Genomic DNA, 21976 nt, shown 5'->3' with positions numbered 1-21976 from the left:
ACTGGGATCCGTTGGGGGGAAATGGGGGAGGGGCGGGGGGGTGGGGAGGTGGGAAGAGATAGCATGGGGAGAAATGACAGATACAGGTGAGGGGACGGAAGGAAGCAAAGCACACTGCCATGTGTGTACCTATGCAACAATCTTGCATGTTCATCACATGTACCCCAAAACCTAAAATGCAATTTAAAAAAAAAGGAAAAAAAATGAAATAAAATAAAATAAAATTAATACTTTGTTTCCAGTGAAAAAAAAAAAAAAAAGAGTAGTGTGCTGGGAGTAACACCAGAGGAGGGATGGCACCTGAGGCTCACTAGTGTTTGCTGGGCCCATCTAATCACATTTAAATTCAACTTAAAAAATACTGTGTGGACCAAACAAAATATGCCTGTGGGCTGAAATTGGCCAGAGGACTGACAGCTTGCAATAGCTGGAATATTATCTGCAGGGGGAAGAGCATTGGATTTGCAATCTTTAGAAGCCCTGGAGTTTCCACCAACTAGCAGTATGACATCAGATAAAACACCTCATCTTGGCCGGGCGCGGTGGCTCAAGCCTGTAATCCCAGCACTTTGGGAGGCCGAGGCGGGTGGATCACGAGGTCAAGAGATCGAGACCATCCTGGTCAACCTGGTGAAACCCCATCTCTACTAAAAATACAAAAATTAGCTGGGCATGGTGGTGCGTGCCTGTAGTCTCAGCTACTCGGAGGGCTGAGGCAGGAGAATTGCTTGAACTCAGGAGGCGCCGAGATCTTGCCATTGCACTCCAGCCTGGGTAACAAGAGCGAAACTCTGTCTCAAAAAAAAAAAAAAAACAACAACAACACCTCATCTTTCTGAGCTTCAGTGTCCTCATCTTTAAAATGGGGTGACACTTGTTCCACCTTCTTTGTGGGATTTGAAGAATTATTCTCCTGACTCTATACCAGTGACCACTACCCCTTTATGATAATAGCAAACATTATTCAGTACTCACTATATGTCAAGCACTGTTTACGTACTTTGGGTATATTAATTCAATCCCTACAATAATCCTTAGGGGTAGGTGCTATTATCATCTTCATTTTGCACACCAAAAACTGAGGCAGAGAGATACAAAGGAATTTGCCCAAGGTTACAGAGCTGGGACTATTGAACACTTTCTCAAATATTGGTTCATTTAATCCTTTCAAAGGCATAATGAATTTTATCCAGCAATTCCCTTTCTGCCATTTTACAGATGGAGACACTGAAACTCAGAGAAAGAAAGCAACTGGCCTGAGGTTACACAGCTAGGAAGCGGGCAAAGCTGGGCCTAAACCCAACTTGACCTCAAACCCTTTCCCTTTTTTTCGTGCCAGATGTGAAGGACAGGCAAATGATCTGTGAAGAGAGCAGTGTGCCGGTGTAGGGAGTTTTGTTCCCAGGTGCCGGGACCATGTCTTGTCCTTTATTGTTTCCACACTAATCTCTAGGGCTGGGCCCTTCTGTCTTGGAGCTTGGCTCCCATGTTTGACTGAGTGACGGTTCTTTTGGCCAGTCTCACCCTGTGACTAGTTATGGTCATGTTGCCAAGAAATTGCCTTATGCCCTCATTTTGGCTTCTGATTTCCACTTCTCTCCATGAACTTGGATGTTTCTTGACCATGGAATGTTTAAACATGGTTAACCAACTGTGTGGTTTTTGCATGTCTGTACTATCTGTGTCTCTTCTGATGTGGTGTCACGATCTGCAATGGCAGGGGTGAGACCTGGATTCTGATCTTGATTCCTCTGCCAAGGGACCCTGGAGCAAGTCTTTTAACTTCTATAGGCCTCAGTTCTTCAGCTGCCAACCAAGGACAATCATGTCTGTCCTGTCTCCATGAAAGCCCTTTGGAAAATACAGATGCAAATAGAAGGTGGGTCACTGGCTGGGCACGGTGGCTCATGCCTGTAATACCAGCACTTTGGGAAGCCAAGGCATGAGGATCACTCAAGGTCAGGAGTTCAATATCAGTCTGGGCAAAATAGTGAGAGTATCACTACTAAAAAATTAAAATAAGAATAGATGTGGTGGCCATGCCTGTAATTCCAGCACTTTGGGAGGCTGAAGCAGGTGGATCACAAGGTCAGGAGATCGAGACCATCCTGGCCAACATGGTGAAACTCTGTCTCTACTAAAAATACAAAAATTAGCTGGGCATGATGGTGTGTGCCTGTTATCCCAGCTACTCGGGAGGCTCAGGCAGGAGAACTGCTTGAACCAGGGAGTTGGAGGTTGCAGTGAGCCAAGATGGTGCCTCAGACTCTGTCTCAAAAAAAAAAAATTGAAATAAAAAAATGGGCCAGGTGCGTTGGCTCAAGCCTGTAATCTCAGCACTTTGGGAGACCATGGCAGGTGGATCACTTGAGGTCAAGAGTTCCAGACCCACCTGGCCAACATGGTGAACCCCATATCTATTAAAAATACAAAATTAGCCAGGCCTGGTGGTACATGCCTATAATCCCATCTATTTGGGAGGCTGAGACAGGAGAATCTCTTGAACGCAGGAGGCAGAGGTTGCAGTGAGCTGAGATCGTGCCATTGCACTCCAGCCTAGGCAACAAGAGCGAAGCTCTGTTTCAAAAATAAAACAAAATTAGCCAGGTGAGGTTGTGGGCACCTATAATCTCAGCTACTTGGGAGGCTGAGGCAAAAGAATCATTTGAACCCGGGAGGTGGAGGTTGCAGTGAGCTGCAATCGTGCTATTGCACTCTAGCCTGGGTGACAGAGTAAGACTCTGTCTCAAAAAAAAAAAAAAAAAAAAATTACTGGGCACAGTGGCTCACGCCTATAATCCCAGCACTTTTTTTTTTTTTTTTTTCTTTTGAGATGGAGTTTCACTCTTGTTACCCAGGCTGGAGTGCAATGGCGCGATCTCAGCTCACTGCAACCTCTGCCTCCTGGGTTCGGGCAATTCTCCTGCCTCAGCCTCCTGAGTAGCTGGGATTACAGGCACGTGCCACCATGCCCAGCTAATTTTTTGTATTTTTAGTAGAAACGGGGTTTCACCATGTTGACCAGGATGGTCTTGATCTCTTGACCTTGTGATCCACCCACCTCGGCCTCCCAAAGTGCTGGGATTACAGGCTTGAGCCACCGCACCCGGCAATCCCAGCACTTTGAGAGGCTGAGGTGGGTGGATCACCTGAGGTCAGGAGTTTGAGACTAGCTTTGCCAACATGGTGAAACACCGTCTCAACTAAAAATACAAAATACTAGCCGAGGGTGGTGACATGTGCCTGTAATCCCAGCTACTGCGGGGAGACTAAAGTAGGAGAATCGCTTGAGCCTGGGAGATGGTGGTTGCAGTGAGCCGAGATTGCACCACTGCACTCCAGCCTGGGTGACAGAGCGAGACTCTGTCTCAAAAAAATAAAATAAAAATAATAAACCTTTTTTTCTAGAAGGGGTCACTGTAATGTAAGGCATACCATAGGTGCTCCTAGATGGTACAACTGACTGCATGGAGAAAATGTACAATGACGTGGGAACACCACTTGTAATAAGAGTTCAGGAGGAAAAGAGCAATAAATAAAACTGCTTTGTGTGCAATATGATCTCAATTATGTAAAATATCCACAGAAAATAGACGAGAGGAAAATATACAAACATGATTGCCTGTGGGTTGTGAAGTTATATGTGTATTTTGCTTTGTGAGATAAATTATTTTTTAAGACACAGGATCTCAGCTGGGTGCAGTGGCTCATGCCTGTAATCCTAGCACTTTGGGATGCCAAGGTGGGCAGATCACCTGAGGTCAGGAGTAGAGACCAGCCTGGCCTAGATGGCGAAACCCCATCTCTACTAAAGATACAAAAAAATTTAGCTGGGCATGGTGGTGAGTGCCCATAATCCCAGCTACTCAGGAGGCTAAGGCAGGAGAATCACTGGAACCCGGGATGCAGAGACTGCAGTGAGCTGAGATTGCACCACTGCACTCCAGCCTGGGCAACAGAGCAAGATTCCGTCTCAAAAAAAAAAGACACCGGGTCTCCTTCTGTCACCTACGTTGTTATGCAGTGGCATAATCAGTACCTCACTGCAGCCTCAAACTCCTGGGTTCAAGACATCCTTCTGTCTCAGTTTCAGATTACAGCTAGGTGCCACAACATCGAGCTAATTTCTTTACAATTTTTCTTAAAGATGGGGTCTTATTATATTTTCTAAGCCTGACTTGAACTCCTGGCCTCAAGGGATTCTCCTTCCTTTGCCTCTCAAAGTGCTGTGATCATAGTTGTGAGCCACCATGCTCAGCCTAAAAAATTTTCCAGTTTGCTAAAGCTAGCCTATTTTATTTTATTTATATATATATATATATATATTTGAGACGGAGTTTTACTCTTGTTACCCAGGCTGGAGTGCAATGGCGCGATCTTGGCTCACCGCAACCTCCACCTCCTGGGTTCAGGCAATTCTCCTGCCTCAGCCTCCTGAGTAACTGGGATTACAGGCACGCGCTACCATGCCCAGATAATGTTTTGCATTTTTAGTAGAGACAGGGTTTCACCATGTTGACCAGGATGGTCTCAATCTCTTGACCTCGTGATCCACCTGCCTCGGCCTCCCAAAGTGCTGGGATTACAGGCTTGAGCCACCGCGCCCGGCCGCCTATTTTATTTTTATATAATATTTTATCACTTACAAAATTATATATAAATATAATTTAGCACTTGGCCCTTGACTGTGTTGCTCTGGTTACCAAAACATTGATGCAATCAGGAGTGATCCTGTATTCATTCATTCATTCCTTTGTTCAGAAAAGACTGAGGGCCTGTTCTGTTTAAGTCACCATTGATAAGTACTACAAAGAACACTAAGATGAATAAGGTATAATCCCTGCCTTATCGTTACTTATGAATAGGGTGTTCTCTTAGATAACCATAACTGAGTAGATAAAATGAAAAATATATGTTTTAGGAAAACTGCCACTAGGAGATAAGAGTTCAGAGAAATCTACTTTATGAAGATTAAGATTTTGTGAAGAAGTTGACATTTGGTGCTGAATCTTGAAGGACAAGCAGAATTCAGGACAAGTGGAAATGGAAAGGGTTATTGGCAATAATAAAAGTAATGAAAGGGAATATTTACTTAGCATATACTATGCTATAAATGTCATTGTATTATTAAATTATACACATTATCTCACTTAAGACTCACTGAAGCTCTATGAGATAAGTAGACTTATCATCTCCAATTTACAGATGGGGAAGCTGAGGCTTAAAGAGAGGTTAAATATTTGCCCAAAGTCACAAGGTTGTTGAGCCAGGATTCACAGTCATGACCTCACTATTAATAGCTATGTTATTTGAATGGAGGGAGGAAAACTTGAGGCCCACAGGGGAATAGATGGGAAACTTCTGGAAAGCAGGGAACATGTCTGTCTTGCTCGCTTTTCTATGTGCAGGGCCTAGCAGTATCTGGTGCATAGTAAATGATCAATACATAGTTGTATGGATGAAACAGGGTGAAAGAAACAGGTGAAAGGTGAAAGAAACTCTGTGCTGGAAGGCAGTGGGATGGGAAGGTTAGTTAGGGTCAGGTTGTGCTGGTTGTGAATGTGGAGATTCAAAGCAGAGACAGGGCCTGAGTCCATCATAGAGCCAGAGAGCTGACCCAGTCAAGTGTGGTAGACTGGCTCACAGTGGGAGTACAGTTAGTGAGGAAGTCCATAATGGGACAACGTGGGAAGTACAGAACTCCAGGGAGCATAGTGGGGATGGGAGAAGAGGCTGCATAGGTAGAACTGATGAGAAGAGGCTGGGATGGTGCTTGTTTCCAACTCATAAGGGTGAGTGTGTTAAAAGTTAATTCTCTTATCAGACCTTCTTCATTGCAAGCCATACCTCACCCTGACTACCCCCCTTCTTCTGAGCCTCCTTTCTCATCTGTAAAGTGGGGATAGTCTTGGAAAACGATTGCCCTGGGGTTTAAATGAGGTAGTATGGAAACAGTCAGTCCCCACCCCACCTCCTCCTTATAAGTCAGCTATTACTATTTACATCTACTTCACAAGAGGAGATCTTGGCTGAGCCTCTTCCCAAGAACTGAAATAATTATGTGACATGTGCCAGAAGGCTCAAGAGTCTTCAGAGTCTTGAAAAACACTCCCCAGCTGGCAGTTTTTTGGCCAAGGACCCTCCTTTTGCTAACCTCACTCACTCTGTGTCAGTGTAAGAGGTTTCACACCCAAGGGGCCCTATAGCAGAAAAATAAGTGATTCGTGTAAGGTCTTCCAGAAATACAAGGCTCTTTGGAAAACCAAACTCAAAGAGGAATAAAACTAGTACATATCCAAGCATGTTAAATTTTCATTCATAATAAGCACAGATAACTCAAAGAACCACTCCTCTTTCCTTTACCTATTCATCGCTCCCCCTCCAATAGAATCAAATCTCTTGCAAACTTTGTATTTTCTTCCTGCCCATAAGCTAGATGGGCAGGCATGCTTCCTGTTTCATGGATGGAAAGCTCAGGAGGCTGCCCAGTCATTCAGCAAAATCAGAGGTGGAACCCAGGTTATAAACCAATTCTCCCAGCTCTCTAGTCTCTCATGCACCCTGCTCTGTCTCACTTTAGGAATTTGTCAGCACGAGGAGCAAACAAGCATTTAATTAATTACAAATAGGCATTTGTTCATGTTTTGTTTTTGTTTTTGTTGCCCAGGCTGCAGTGCAGTGGTGCGATACTGGCTCACTACAACCTCTGCCTCCCAGGTTCAAGCGATTCTCCTGCCTCAGCCTCCTGAGTAGCTGGGATTATAGGTGCAGGCCACCACGCCTGGCTAATGTTTGTATTTTTAGTAGAGACAGGGTTTCACCATGTTAGTCAGGCTAGTCTCGAACTCCTGCCCTTGTGATCCACCCGCCTCGACCTCCCTAAGTGCTGGGATTACAGGTGTAAACCACAGTGCCCAACCAATGTTTTGTTTTGTTTTTGAGACAGGGTCTCACTTTGTTGCCCAGGCTGGTGGCACAATTATTGCTCACTGCAGTCTCAACTTCCCAGGCTCAGGTGATCTTCCCACCTCAACCTCCCCAGTAGCTGGGACTACAGGTGTGTGCCCCCATACCCAGATAATGTTTTGTATTTTTTTGTAGAGATAAGTGTTTCGTCATGTTGCCCAGACTTATCTTGAACTCCTGGGCTCAAGAGATCCACCTGCCTGGGCCTCCCAGAGTGTTGAGGTTACAGGCGTGAACAACCATACCCAGCCTAAATAGTTATTTGGACCCATTTTATTAATTTGGTGGGCTTTATTTTTTTGAGACAAGGTCTGGTCTCGCTTTGTTGCCCAGGTTAAGGTGCATTGATGCGGTCACAGCTCACTGCAGCTGCTACCTCCCAGGCTCAAGCAATCCTCCCACCTCAGCCTCCTGAATAGCTGGGACTACAGGCATGTGCCACCACGTCTGGCTAATTTATTTGTTTGTTTAGTTTTTTTTTTTTTTTTTTTTTGAGACAGAGTTTCACTCTTGTTACCCAGGCTGGAGTGCAATGGCACGATCTCGGCTCACCGCAACCTCTGCCTCCCGGGTTCAGGCAACTCTCCTGCCTCAGCCTCCTGAGCAGCTGGGATTATAGACACGAACAACCATGCCCAGCTAATTTTTTTGTATTTTTAGTAGAGATGGGGTTTCACCATGTTGACCAGGATCGTCTCAATCTCTTGACCTCGTGATCCACCCGCCTCGGCCTCCCAAAGTGCTGGGATTACAGGCTTGAGCCACCACGCCCGGCCTTATTTGTTTAGTTTTTAAAGACAGGGTCTCACTATGTTGCCCAGGTGGGTCTCAAATTCCTGGGCTCAAGCAATTCTCCCACCTTGGCCTCCCAAAGTGCTGAGATTACAGGTGTGAGCCACAACACCTGGCCTAGTGTTTAAGCAAACGGTATATTTAAACTCTAGGCACAGGTTAGCCTGATCCTTGTCACTTTCTGCCTAAGCATATTTTGTCTTACCTCTATTTTTTGGCCGCAGGTTAAATATTACTCAATTATTTGGTTCCTGTAATTAGAGTTTACCCTTTAGAGAGATAGGATTCAACCTGTTTTGTATCTTACTGAGGCCTATTTGAGGGATTCTCCATAAATACTTATGGATATGACAATGGAGAGAGGGAGGTAGGCTGTGCAGAGTGGGACCGTGGGTAAGAATAAGGCCTGGAGACATAGAACACTCTGAAAAATCCCACTCTGATAGCTGCTACCTATGATGCTGAGTACCCCACCTTACTTTCTTTTCTGATTTTCAATTGCCTTCCTTTGTAATTTGAAGACAATAACCGTTTCAGGACCTAGCCTGTAGTTCCTGGCACATAGTAGGGGCTCAGTAGACATTTAGAGAAATAATTAGTACATATCCCACTGGACTGTTATGAGGATTAAATGAGATAATAAATGTCAAGTACTTCCCATAGAACCTAGTGTATAATAGTTACTCAATAAAAGTAGCTACTCCTATTTGGTCATTACTAGTATAGTAGTCCCCTCTTATCTGTGGTTTTGCTACCTGACGTTTCAGTTACCTGTGGTCAACTGTGGTCAGAAAATATTACATACAATAAGATGTTCTGAGAGAGAAAGAGCATAGTCACATAAATTTTATTATAGTCTATTGTTATAATTGTTCTGTTTTATTATTGTTATCTCTCGCTGTGCCTAATTTACAAATTAAACTTTATTATAGGCATGTATATATAGGAAAAACATAGTATAGATAGAATTTGGCACTATTTGGGGTTTCAGGCATGCATTAGAGGGTCTTGTAATGTATCCCCTGGGGATAAGGGAGGATGACTGTATTTATGACTTTATTTAGAAATATATGCATATAGAATACCATAGTTGGTTAGGAATCAAAAAACCTAAATTCAAATCCCAGTTTCATCATTTTTTTATTAATTTTATTTTTTAAATGGATGACAGGTTTATGCGTTGCCCAGGCTGGCCTGGAATGCCTGACCTCTCCTCCTCATGTGCCAGGACAAGTGGCCTGAGCCACCGTGGCTCCCTAAAACTTTTTTAAAAGTAGAGATAGGGTCTCACTATGTTGTCCAGGCTGGTGTCTAACTTCTGGGTTCAAGTGATCCTCTTGCTTTGGCCTTTCAAAGTGTTGAGATTACAGGTGTGAATCACCATGCCCAGCCCCAGTTTCATTATTTTAATGTAAAAAAAGCTGCTGGATTTAGGTTAAAGAGATTCAGGTATGAGACCTGGCTCTGTCTGGCTCTGTTTTGTGACTTTGGATAAGGAACTTTTCTTTTTTGAGACGGAGTCTTGCTCTGTCACCCAGGCCGGAGTGCAGTGGGGTGATCTCAGGTCACTGCAACCTCCACCTCTTGGGTTCAAGCGATTTTCCTGCTTTAGCCTCCTGAGTACCTGGGATTATAGGTGTGCACCACCACGCCTGGCTAATATTGTATTTTTAGTAGAGACAGTGTTTTGCCGTGTTGGCCAGGCTGGTCTCGAACTCCTGACCTCAGGTGATCCACCTGCCTCGGCCTTCCAAAGTGCTGGGATTATAGGGGTAAGCCACGGTGCCCAGAGTTTCTTGTCCACACAGTACTCTCATACCCTCACAAGTTCTCGGGGGTGGGGGGATGGTACTTCTCTAATGCCAATTACAAAAAGAATGACCAACAATAGCAATTATGTCCCCTACTAACAAAGTTTACAGAGGGTCTAGAGTGAATAAGCTCTTCAGGAAATATTTATCAATTAATTTTTAACGGCTGGGAGTGGGGGCTCACGCCCATAATCCCAGCACTTTGGGAGGCTGAGTTGGGTGGATCATGAGGTCAGGAGTTCAAGACCAGCCTGACCAATATGGTGAAACTCCATCTCTACTACAAAATTTAGCCGGGCGTGGTGGCATGCGCCTGTAGTCCCAGCTACTTCGGAGGCTGAGGCAGAAGAATTGCTTGAACCTGGGAGGCAGAGGTTGCAGTGAGCTGAGACTGTGCAACTGCACTCCAGCCTGGGTGACACAGCAAGACTCTATCTCAAAAAAAAAAAATTAATAAAGCTGTGCATGGTGGCACGTGCTTGTGGTCCTAGCTGCTTTGGAGGCTGAGATGGGAGGATGGCTTGAGCCCAGGAGTTCGAGGCTGCAGTGAGCCAGATCACACCACTGCACTCCAGCCTGGGTGACAGACCTCATCTCTTCAAATAAACAGTGGCATTCCAGTGGCAATGTGCAATAATTTACCTTCTGATTAAGAGTACGTGTAATGCACTTAGTAGATTCCTGCTTTAATTCATCGAGACCCCTTTAGCATTACCTTTCTTGGTAGCTCTTTCGAAGTACTGGCTCATCTATAGAATTTACACAGCACCTTGATTAACATTGTCTTACTTGACCCTTCACAGGAGCTCAGAAGGTAGAAGAAAGTCAGGCATTATTTATCCCCATTTTTCCACCAGGAGAGGGGTCCAGGGAAGTGCGGCTAGCTGGCCAAGGCTTAGAGGCTGAATAACCGAAGAGTTGGAATTACCTGGCTATCCCGACCAGTACTTCTCCCCAATACTGGTTACAATCCTACAGCTCAGCCTTGCTGGCTGGGGCAGTTCCAAGAGGCTTTTCATTCAGTCTTCTAGATCCAGAAGGTTGTGTGCTCTAATTCTTGTTTTGGAGATGGCCAACATTCCAGGCTGTTATGTTATGTGAGGACGTGGGATCACAGCCAGTCAAGAGCCAGGACTTCTCCAAGTGAAGTCATAAGCACCAAAGGGATCTTGCTAGACATGCAGATTTCTGGGTCCAATCCCAGACCAAGCCTGATTCCTAACACTTTGGCATTGGCTTTCAAAGAAATCTTCCCTTATCACCCAAACGAAAGTAGCCCATCTAGTGTGATTACCACAGTAACTGCTGTCTTCATAGATACTAGACAAGAATTTGTTTATCATTTGTTTATCGTCTCTTTCTCCACCTTAGAATAATTTTCATGAGGATAGGGACTTTGTTAGCCTGGTTTAAACCAAACCTGTTTCCTAGAACCCTGCAGCCCCCACAGTACGAGGTCAGTAAGTATTTATTGAATCGAATGTACACTGAAGTTTGAAACCGCTGTCATATACTGCTCCTTCGTTGTACAATAGGGAAATTGAGGCCCAAGAAGATGGAAGTCACTGTTGCAGGGATGGTAAGGGGCAGGGCCAGGATAAAATCTCAGATCTCTCAAGTCCCAATCCAGGGACCGTTCAGCTCCGCCCAAAGCAATTCTTTAGGAAAAACGACATCCACTTGAAAGAAAAGACATTTCCTGCCCATAAATACTAGGTTTCGCAGCGGGGAGGAGGGCCTGGCCTGGGTGAGGGCTTTGGTAATTCCGTTCCCACTTCTCAGGCGCCCGCTGCCCGCAAAGGCTCAGGACTCGCCTTCCAGGCCCGGAGTCGAACCCATCTCCAGGTAGTGTCGAGGCCAGGCCCGGCGGCGGCGAGGCGCGGAGCACAGCTCACCGAGGTGCGGACGCTCACCCGATCAAGGTCACCCAGGCAGAGGCTCGGGGGGCCAGGCCCGCTGGGTACCGGGGAGGGGGCGGCGTTGGCGCGTCCTCGGGGCGGATGAGGGGCCTCCCTTCGACCCCCTGGAAGTCAGGAGTGACACTAACGGCTCCTTCCCCACTGAATCTGGCACTCAGCCTAAAAAGCGCGAGCAGGCCCGGCCGGCCGCGTGGCCTGGTCCCATGTGCTCCACCTGAGGCCGCCCTCACGCGCTGGCCCTTTAAGACACCTCCCCTTCTCGCCCAGTCTCCTCTCCTATCCCCCTCAGCGCCCCCACCGACAACTCCCGAATTGCATCAGGCACGTGCTCGCCCCCGTCGGGTCTGAGCGTTCCTACCCCCAGCCCGCGAGGAGCTCGGAGGAGTCGGCGGCGAGGGGCGGGGCGAGGGGCGGGACCGCAGGGCCGTGCGCGCGCGCGCCCGCTGCCCTCCGCCCGCCCGTCGCCCAGGGCCGGGCCGGCGGGCGCGCCCCCGCTGCTCCGTCGTCTCCCCTCGCCCGCCGCGTCTTGAGGCGCGCGCCCGCCCGCCGCCTGCCGCGGATCGCGTGGTCTGCTCTGCTCGCCGCGCCTCTCCCCCGTCCGTCCATATTGCTGCAGCCCCCGAGCCGGGAAGCCCGGGCCGCCCCGGGGGCGGGGGGGAGGGAGGGACGGGACGAGAAGCCTGCCCGGCTCGGGGTGGGGGCGTCTTGCGAGGAGCGGGCGGGGGGGGACGCACGCCGAGGAGGCCTGGACAGCCGAGTGGGGAGCCTTCCTCCCCCCCGCCCCTCTAGAGGGCCTCGGATTTACAGCGGCTGCACCTAACTGGGAGGGGGCCGCGCCTCGCGTGAACCCCGACCCTTCTCCGCAGGGACTGGGGCCCAGCGCCCCCGAGGAAGGCGTCGCGGGCGCCCGACGAGCCAAGTTCGAGGCGGGGGAGGCAGCCTCGGGCGCGCCCGGCTTCTCGGGGGGGGGCGGGCGCGCAGATGGCCACTCAGGTGGAGCCGCTGCTGCCTGGGGGCGCCCCGCTCTTGCAGGCCGAAGAGCACGGGGGGCTGGTGAGGAAGAAGCCGCCGCCGGCGCCTGAGGGCAAGGGCGAGCCCGGGACGAACGACGGCCGCGGGGGGGAGCCGGACGGCGGCGCTCGGAGACCCCGGCCGCCTTGCGCCAGGCCGCACAAGGAGGGCGCCGGACAGCAGGAGCGCGAGAACCCGCGGCCGCTGCAGCCGCCGGGCGCCGAGGGCCCGGCCGTCAGCGACGGGGAGGAGGGCGGCGGCGAGCCGGGCGTTGGCGGAGGAGCTGCAGGAGCCGCGGGCGCGGGGCGCCGGGACTTCGTGGAAGCCCCCCCTCCCAAGGTGAACCCGTGGACTAAGAACGCACCGCCGCCGGTCCTGCCTACCGTGAACGGACAGTCCCCCCCAGGTGGGTCTCCCTCCTTTTCCTCCTGGGTCCGGGGGCCTCTTCCGGGGACATGGGCGTCCCCTCCCCCAGCGCCTCCCGGGCCCCGGGGTCCGCGGCCGGTCACGGTGACTCGGGACTTTGGAAAATTGCCTCCTGCTCGGTCCTGGTCGCCGCGCACTCGGGGACCTGCCCCCGCCCGAGGGCCAGGGCTCCGGGGGGCTACGGCCGCCGCAGCGGTTAGTGGGCAGCGGCGCGGTCCGGGCCTACGTCGGCGGCGGAGGGTGGGCGCCGGTTTCAGTGAAAAGGGCCCCGCCGCATGTCGGCGGAGGCGGCGGCCGGCTTCTGGTTTGAACCTTCCTCGGGAAGCCCCTCTTCCCACCCCGCCCGGCGCTCCCCGTCTCGGTAGCGTTGCGAACGTCCCCAGGTTGTAAATGTTTAATGAGCATATGTCACGGGCAGCCCAGTGCCCGGCGTGGAGTCCATGCCGGCCGCGCGGATTTGGGGGTGAGAAGTTAACAAGGTTTGTTCTCGGGGAGGTGATACTGGGCGGTAGACTCTCCGTTTGGAGACGGATTGAGGGGTCGGTTACCGGGAGAGTGGGGAGAAACCCATCGTGTTACCGAATTCGGTGGCTTCCCTCCCCGATCCCGGGCACCTTCCGCCGTGAGAAGGAGCCCGACGGCGAGTGTGCTGGGGGAGCCGGTTAGAAGGTTTGGCGGAAAATGAGGCGGGTGAGGGGCCCGCGGCGACAGGAGGGGCGTGTGGCGGCGGGGGAGGGAGCGTCCGGGCTGGGCGGGCGGGTGACAGTTGGGCGCCATGCGCTGCGCTGGCCGCCCGCAGGCCGCTCGGCCTCGGCGTTCGGCGCGGGCCGCGTCGCTCGGGGTGGCGGGCGGGTGCGGGCCCGCGGCGCGGCCCGAGTGTGCGTGTGCGCGGGTGTGTGCGCGTTCCCCCTTCCCAGCATTCCTCTGCAGCCGGGACAACGTGGTGCCTCCCCGCGCGGGGAGCGGCATGTGACTGCCGACCGGAGCTCCCGGAGTCCTCCCTCTCACTCCTCCGCGTTTTGGTCCTTTTGGACCGTGCCGCTTTCCAGGGGGAGGTGAGGGTGCAGGAAATCCCAGCAGAGCCGTGTCAGCCTGGGGAAGAGAAGCGGTACAGAATATGGAGTCTGCTCTTGGCCTGCCTTTGCCGAGAATAGCTCGTCCGCTTGGGTGGGGGGCGCGCCCACTCTCCTCTCTCGGCCGGCGGATAGGGCGGGTCTCCATTTGGTTTTGGGTCAGTTTGAGGTGGATCGGTTTTAAAATTGTCTTGTAGTTAGAATGATGGCCTCTGGTCGTAGCCTTGGTGCTGTTAAAAAGCTCTTCTGCTGTGGATGGTTGAGGCTAACTAGTTTAAACCATTCAAAAATAAAGGGGAAGCTTATGCCTTCACAGTCAAAGTAGAATCACTCCTAGTCCTAGGGAAGCCAGACTAGCCAGTCCTGAAAACATCATGTTGCAATTTTTATTTCTTTTCAGGTTGCTTCATTTGGAGGAGGGGACATTTGGGGTTTACTAACAGTCCGTCAAAATGTTCTCTTCCTTCTCCCCTCCTCCCCTTCCCCCCTTTCCCTTCCAGAACCGTCTTATGCAAAGGACAGTGCTGAAACCTCCGTTGTCTTTCACGTCCCTCCTATCCACCCACAGAGTGAGGGAAAACAACTTTAAAACACTCTTTGGTCCTTCTCCCTTCTTTAATAAACTCAAAAGGGTATAATCATCCCCGGGAGAGAGCACTCCTCAGAAGTTTAAATGGGGCTACTCATTCTGGCTGCTGCTTGGCTGATGGTGAATCTACCTTGTGGGTTTTCAATCAGCCATGACATCAGGTGGTATTGGGTGCCTGAGCTGGCATTTTGTGTAAGTCCAGGAGCCCTTGATAGTGTGCGTCACTGGGGTTATTGATCGTGGGAAGAAGACAGTTTGGCTGGCATCTTGCCTTTCCCCTGAGTGGAGAAGCTGATTGGCTTTAAGTGCCCAAAGCAAAATTCTTGAGTGGAAGTAGATTTGCTCTGTTTATGTTTTTTGGAATCTTAGGGTAAGAGAGCGTCTAGTTGGTTTAGAACCTTTGGAATAGGTTTTGACGGCCTAACTCAGTTAATCCAGTAGCTTTTCTCTCTAAGCCTGTTGTTAGGACTTGTGTGCATTTTGAGAGAGAATTCTATGATTGGGTTGTCAGCCTGCTAATTCTAGGTGGTGGCCCTTTCTCTGGAGCGTACATAGATCTCTGAAGTGCTTTTCCAGCCCTGGTATTATTTACAGCTTCGACATATTTAAATGTGACACTAGTGGAGTGGCTGTGTGGTCTTGGGAATTTTTGTGTTCTGTGATGCATATGTTTTTGGGAGTCTACAGAAATAAGTACCTCATAAGCAAACTAAAAGCTTTCCAAAGCTTGCTGCAAATGCCTATTTTTAGCCCTCCTTTTGGCTCAAATGTTGGTGTTTTAGTTCTTTAAGGGACACTTGCAGTAAGTAGTAATAAAATACGTTTTGTGATAACTCCTTTCTTGTGGAGTTCTGTGTTCTGGTTTAAACATCCAAGTCTTAGATTTGTAGTTTTAAAGCTTGAGATTTGCATTTTGGCTTTTTGGATCTCCTTCCCTCCCTAAAGTATTTTTAAATGTTTAAATTTTTTTCCTTATTCTAGTCATACCCCTTCTAAGTATAAGATCCAAGATGTCTAAGTTAAGAGATGGTATGTGGCGAAGGTTCTGGGATCAAACTGTGTGGGTAGCTCTACTACTTGTTAGCTGTGCCTCCTTGGGCAAGTTGTTTAACCATTCTGTTCCTCACCTTCTTAATTTGTGCAGTAGGTGTTTATGATTTACCTGCCTCATGGAGGTATTACGAGCATTCATTCTTAACGATATGTGTATTTAGCCCAGTGCCTGGCAGGTGGAAGTTGTACTTACTGTGGGTCTTGGTGGGACTTTTCTCTGGGTCTCTGTTTTTCTCTACCTGTAATGTGATGGGGTTGGTGAATGCAGACCTTTCCTTTTCTTGTGTTACATCAGTACTCCATGAACTGTGTGGGATCTGTCTTCTTAAAACTTGACTTTTGCTTATCTACAAGGCATGGGATGAATAATTTAAAGGTTAGTGACTCTTAAGAATTGGCTATTTTTTGCTTTGGAATGTGGTGAGATGAATTTTTTAAAAATAAGTTTTAACTTTTTAATTTGCCTTTTGTAAAGATTCTTTTTTGAGGGAGTTGCACATGTACTCTCAGGAATATGAGGAAAAGCCAACCTAACTGGACTGAAAGTTTGCTGGTGGCTGGTGCACCTGTAGTGCCTTGAGACTTGAGTACAGATAATCCTCAGTTTATGATTTTTTTGGCTTTATGTTGATGGGAAAGTGATACACATTTAAGGGAAACTATTTCAGGTACCCATACAACCATCGTTTTTTACTTTCAATACAATATTTAATAAATTACATGAGACATTCAACAGTTAAAATTGGCATTATGTTAGATGCTTTGGCAATCTGTAGGCTAAAGTGTTTTGAGTGCATTTAAGATAGGCTAAGCTTTTTTTTTTTTTTTTTTTTTTTCCTTCGAGACAGAGTCTTGCTCTGTTGCCTAGGCTGGAATGCAGTGGTGTGATCTCAGCCCACTGCAGCCTATGCCTCCTGGGTTCAAGCGATTCTTCTTCTGCCTCAGCCTCTTGAGTAGCTGGGACTACAGGTGTGTGCTACCTGGCTAATTTTTGTATTTTTAGTAGAGATGGAGTTGCACCATGTTAGTCAGGCTGATCTCGAACTCCTGACCTCAGGCAAGCCGCCTGCCTTGGCCTCCCAAAGTGCTGGGATTACAGGTGTGAGTCACCATGCCCCGTGCTAGGTGAAGCGTTGATGTTCAGTAGGTTAGGTGTATTAAATGCATTTTCAATTTAATTATATTCAGATTTTTATTTTTTATTACTTTTTTTTTTTTTTTTTTTTTTTTAAGACGGAGTTTCACTCTTTCTATCCAGGCTGGAGCGCAGTGGCGTGATCTCAGCTCCCTGCAACCTTTGTGTTCTGGTTTCAAGCCACTCTCCTGCCTCAGCCTCCTGAGTAGTTGGGATTATAGGTGCACGCCACCATGCCCGGCCGATTTTTGTGTTTTTAGTAGAGATGGGGTTTCACCATATTGGCCAGGCTGGTCTTGAACTCCTGATCTTGTGACCTGTCCGCCTCAGCCTCTCAAAGTGCTGGGATTACAGGAATGAGCTACCACACCCGGCCATGGTTACTTATTTTTTAGACAGGGTCTCACTCTGCCACACAGGCTGTAATGTAGTGAAACAATCATGGCTCACTGCAGCCTCAAACCCCTAGACTCAAAGGATCCTCTCACCTTAGCTTTCCTAGTAGCTGGGACTACAGGTGCACGCCACCATACTGGCTAATTTTTTTCTGTAATTTTTGTAGAAATGAGGTTCTGCTGTGTTGCCCAGGTGGATGCAGACTCCTGGGCTCAAGTGATCTGCTGGCCTTGGCCTCCTGAAGTGCTGGGATTACAGATGTGAGTCACCATGCCCAGCTTTACCGTATTTTCAGGATGTAACCCCATCTTAAGTTGTTAAGCGTCTGTATATCATTTCCACAAGTTCCCATCCACTCTAGCAGGGGTAATCAGTAGGTTTGTTTTGTATAGACCTCTAAATTGATGTGTAGTAAGAAAATTAGTGCTAAAGTTTGGAACAGGGTCTGAGACTTAAATGTTTATGTTCTGAACATTGTTTTTTTCCTATGTCCCTTTGAAATGCAACAAACTGGCACAAAATTAAAAAGGATTATATTCAGCAATCCCGTGGTGTCCCAGAGATCCTCTGTTGCACTGAACTGGGCCCATGTAAACCTCTCTGCTTTCCTCTATTTCCTGGGTTTGGGCCCTTCCCCAGATTGCCCTGGTTGTACAAGCTGGGTGTCTATGTGGATCTAGGGCATCACCATGACCTTGCAGTGTCAGAGCTACTTCAGATCCTGGCCCCCTTCTTGCCTACACAGAATGGAGACTGGATGGGACTAAGAAGTCTGGCCCTGGAATCATATGGTCTGTACTCTTGAGTCCTAGTCCCACTTCTGACTGCTGTGCAATCCTAGGTGAATTACTCAACCTCTCTGAGCCACCATTACCTCATCCTCAAAATGAGAATACTGATAGTAACCTTCAGAGGATTGTGAGAATTAAACAAAATACAAAGCCTTTAGCATAGTGCCAAAGAGTAAGTACCTAATAAGTACTGCCTATTTAGTAATTGCTATTTAAATATTTGTGTAGTAAATGATCACCATTATTAGGAGCTACTTCTGATCATGCTTATGACCAGCATTGTGGACACCAGCACACCCCTTGCTTTCTCTGTGCCTCTGTTTCTTCATCTGTAAAATCAGGGTATTAGACTAGGTCCAAGTGTTTTAAAAGTTTTCTAGTATTGAAATTTTTTTCTAAAACTTCCTCCCCACAAAAGAAAGAAACCAAAGAAGAGCTTTATATTTGCATCATGATTAAGAATCCAAGCTCTCGGCCGGGCGCGGTGGCCCAAGCCTGTAATCCCAGCACTTTGGGAGGCCGAGGCGGGTGGATCACAAGGTCGAGAGATCAAGACCATCCTGGTCAACATGGTGAAACCCCGTCTCTACTAAAAGTACAAAAAATTAGCTGGGCATGGTGGTGCGTGCCTGTAATCCCAGCTACTCAGGAGGCTGGGGCAGGAGAATTGCTTGAACCCAGGAGGCGGAGGTTGCGGTGAGCCGAGATCGCGCCATTGCACTCCAGCCTGGGTAACAAGAGCAAAACTCCGTCTCAAAAAAAAAAAAAAGAATCCAAGCTCTCTGGAGGCTGAAGAAACACTTCTGGCCTCAGGAACCTAAGATGTTGCCTTAGGGGTGTATGATGGAGCAACTAGACATTATGTGCCTTACAGTGTCTGAAAGCACACAGCACCACCTGAAAATTGCCCCCCACCAAATAAAAACTGAATCTAAATCTGACAGAACCATAGATAGAGGAACAGACCAATTAGATATGAGGTAGGCAGTTATGCAGTTTCTAAATGTGAGAAATTCTACAAGACACACTATTTCCAATAAATAAATGGCATTTTTAAAAGGGAAGAACTGTTAACAGATGAAAACTGTTAACAGTTGAGACATTGGTCATGCATTGTTGCGGATCTTATTTGGATCTTGATTCTTGGCCCTAAGTGTCCAAAGACATTTTGATAACAACTGAGGAAATTTGATTATCTTAAATTAAGAAATTATTTTGTCAATCCTGATAATGATAATGGTATTATGATTGTTTTTAACTGTGTAACTGGATATATTGTACACCCCCAGCTAAGAACTGCTAGGTTAGTCTATTAAGTAAGATTTAAGGCTTTTTTTTTTTTAATCATGCACTTGATCTTAGCCAAAAGGCTGAGAAACAATATAGTGTGAATCACTTTCTCCTCTTCTAAGGAAAGGTCACAATTAGGACACCCTTTGAAAGGGAGAGTGGGAGGCAGCTTTCATCAGAAGCCTTCAGCTGGCCTGGCCCCTTTCCTTGTGGACAGGGAGTTTGTATTTCATACTAACCGGGAAATGAGTGCCTGCCAGGTAGGGGAAGGTTTTTAGGAGGTGGTTTTTGGCCCTCTGGGAAGGTAGAGGGCAGTCACAAGCCTTGAATTCTGAACCTCATGAGGGGTGGGGTCTTTCTGCTGACCAACCCACTGTCTGGAGTGAGACCTGAACTGAAGTAAGCAACCTAATAGCTGTGACCTGAGCACCGATTCCCTTTTCTTTTTTTTTTCTTTCTTTCTTTCTTTCTCTCTTTTTTTTTTTTGAGATGGGAGTCTCACTCTGTCATCAGGCTGGATTGCAGTGGTGCAATCTCGGCTCACTGCAACCTCTGCCTCCTGGGTTCAAGCAATTCTTGTACCTCAGCCTCCCGAGTAGGTGGAATTACAGGCACGCGCCACCACACCCAGCTAATTTTTTGTATTTTTAAAGCAGAGATGGGGGTTTCACCATGTTGGCCAGGATGGTCTTGATTGCCTGACCTCGTGTTCTGCCCACCTCGGCCTCCCAAAGTGTTGGGATTACAGACGAGAGCCACTGTGCCCAGCCAACCTATTCCCTTTTCTGGGAGGTGGGCAGGGTGGGAGGAGGAGGAGGAGAAGCCAGCCTGAAACCACAAGAGCCTTCATTTTAAAATGGAGAGCTTGCAGATGGGAGTGCCCCTGTTTGCAAAACCCAAGACACCTCAAAGGGAGTAATTAGGGTGTTGGGGCCACTGGAGGTTCACAAGTGCCTCAGTCCAGACTTACAAGCCTCTCTGACTGGTTCAGAGTGATCTGAGGGATGAGAGGATGGCCTTACCATGCCTGGAGTTCAAGAAGGAAGTAAGTTTTGTTACCTCGCTAGTGAAAACATGGGAAACAGTACATCAGTGTGAAGGGGGAAGGTGATGGAATTTAAATTAGAACATGGGCAGGGTACTTCTCTCTGCTGTCACTTTGTGACCTTAGAGAGCTTATTTAACCTCTGTTTTCCTTATTCACAGAATGGGGCTGATCTTGATACTGAGGTTGTTTAGAGGATCGAATTGCCGTTGAATATGGGGTAGCCCAGTTCATGAATTTAAAAAGTCCTGCTGGGCGCCGTGGCTCAAGTCTGTAATCTTAGCACTTTGGGAGGCAGAGGCAGGTGGATCATGAGGTCAGGAGTTCAAGACCAGTCTGGCCAGCATGGTGAAACCTGTCTCTACTAAAAATACAAAATTAGCTGGGCGTGGTGGTGCATGTCTGTAATCCCAGCTACACAGGAGGCTGAGGCAGGAGAATTGCTTGAACCCTGGAGGTGGACGTTGCAGTGAGCCAAGATTGTGACACTGCACTTTAGCCTAGGTGACAGTGAGACTCCATCTCAAAAAGGAAAAAAAAAAAAAGTCCTACACAGATGTAAGTTTTTTATTTCAGATTACATTCTAAAGCCAGATATATACAGTCTGGTAATTACTCACTCTGTGGGTTTATCTGTGCCTTTCCTCAACTGAGTGGATAATCAGAAGTTGGCTGAATTTTCAAGAAGGGCTGTTTGTGATAGTTACTAGGGGCAAGTGGCCAACTTCCCATGGCTAATAACCTGGGATGTCTCCCTGAAGGATTTCCCCAGAATTAAGGACAGTCCTAGTGTGGCATCTTTTTTCCTTGGCTGAACCTTTATTAGACTGGCCAAGCCCTAGGTGTGGGTAGGGGAGGAGTGTGGGTCTTCACTGATGAATTTTGTAAAGCCAGCCAGGTAAATCTGTCATGTACAGCACAGGACTTCTCCATTTCAGTTTGATGCACTGTTAGTAAACCTGGATGATTCTTCTATAAGAGGCCTTGTTTACAGGCCACTTTATAATTACCCTCCAAACTAGTGGTAACCACCTTACTCTCAAGACATGCATTCTAGCCACTCAAAGTAGCCGTTTCTCTTGGCCTTAGAATGGAGTTGCAAGCTTCTCAGAGGAATTTAAGTGCCACAATAGCCAGAAGCCATCTAGATAAATGGTCTGATAGAGATAGGGCTCTGTATGCTTTTTGCTCTGCTTTTCACTTACACTGATTTATTTAGACACCTGATAATTCAGAGATAAGTAATAGTGGTATAAGTCACCATTTACTGAGTGTCTCACCTCTTCTCACCAAGTGATCTGCTGAGCAGATGCTTTTTTTTTTTTTGATACGGAATTTCGCTCTTGTTGCCCAGGCTGGAGTGCAATGGTGTGATCTCAGCTCACTGCAGCCTCCACCTCCTGGGTTCAAGCAGTTCTTCTGCCTTAGCCTCCCAAGTAGCTAGGATTATAGGCATGCGCCACCACACCTAGCTAATTTTTAATATTTTTAGTAGAGACGGGGTTTCTCCATGTTGGTTAAGCTGGTCTCAAACTCCTGACCTCAGGCAATCCACCTACCTCCGCTCCGCAAGTGCCAGGATGATAGGCATGACGCACCATGCCTGGCCCAGCAGATGCTCTTTTTATCCCTGCTTCACAGATGAGGAAAGTGAGACTCAGGAGACATTAAGCAACTCT

General features: G+C 48.0%; 1 protein-coding gene across 5 annotated transcripts in view; it reads left to right on the top strand.

Annotated features, from left to right (window-relative positions):
- LARP1 (La ribonucleoprotein 1, translational regulator) overlaps positions 1-21976 on the top strand; it is a 147640-nt gene that overhangs the window by 67574 nt on the left and 58090 nt on the right. For 2 of the 5 annotated variants that reach the window (XM_039471464.2, XM_039471458.2), the window contains exon 1: positions 12089-12905. The exons of 1 other annotated variant lie outside the window; for it this stretch is intronic. In XM_039471464.2, the coding sequence (XP_039327398.2) occupies positions 12470-12905 (436 nt within the window). In that variant the 5' untranslated portion in view covers positions 12089-12469. Of the gene's footprint in view, positions 1-12088; positions 12906-21976 lie in introns of those variants that run through there. 2 more of the 5 variants (XM_039471463.2, XM_074378813.1) reach the window with 2 other exon arrangements.

This window comes from Saimiri boliviensis, chromosome 1, assembly GCF_048565385.1.
Source record: "Saimiri boliviensis isolate mSaiBol1 chromosome 1, mSaiBol1.pri, whole genome shotgun sequence".
Lineage (NCBI taxonomy): Eukaryota > Metazoa > Chordata > Mammalia > Primates > Cebidae > Saimiri > Saimiri boliviensis.
This window is presented reverse-complemented; position numbering and strand designations above follow the sequence as displayed.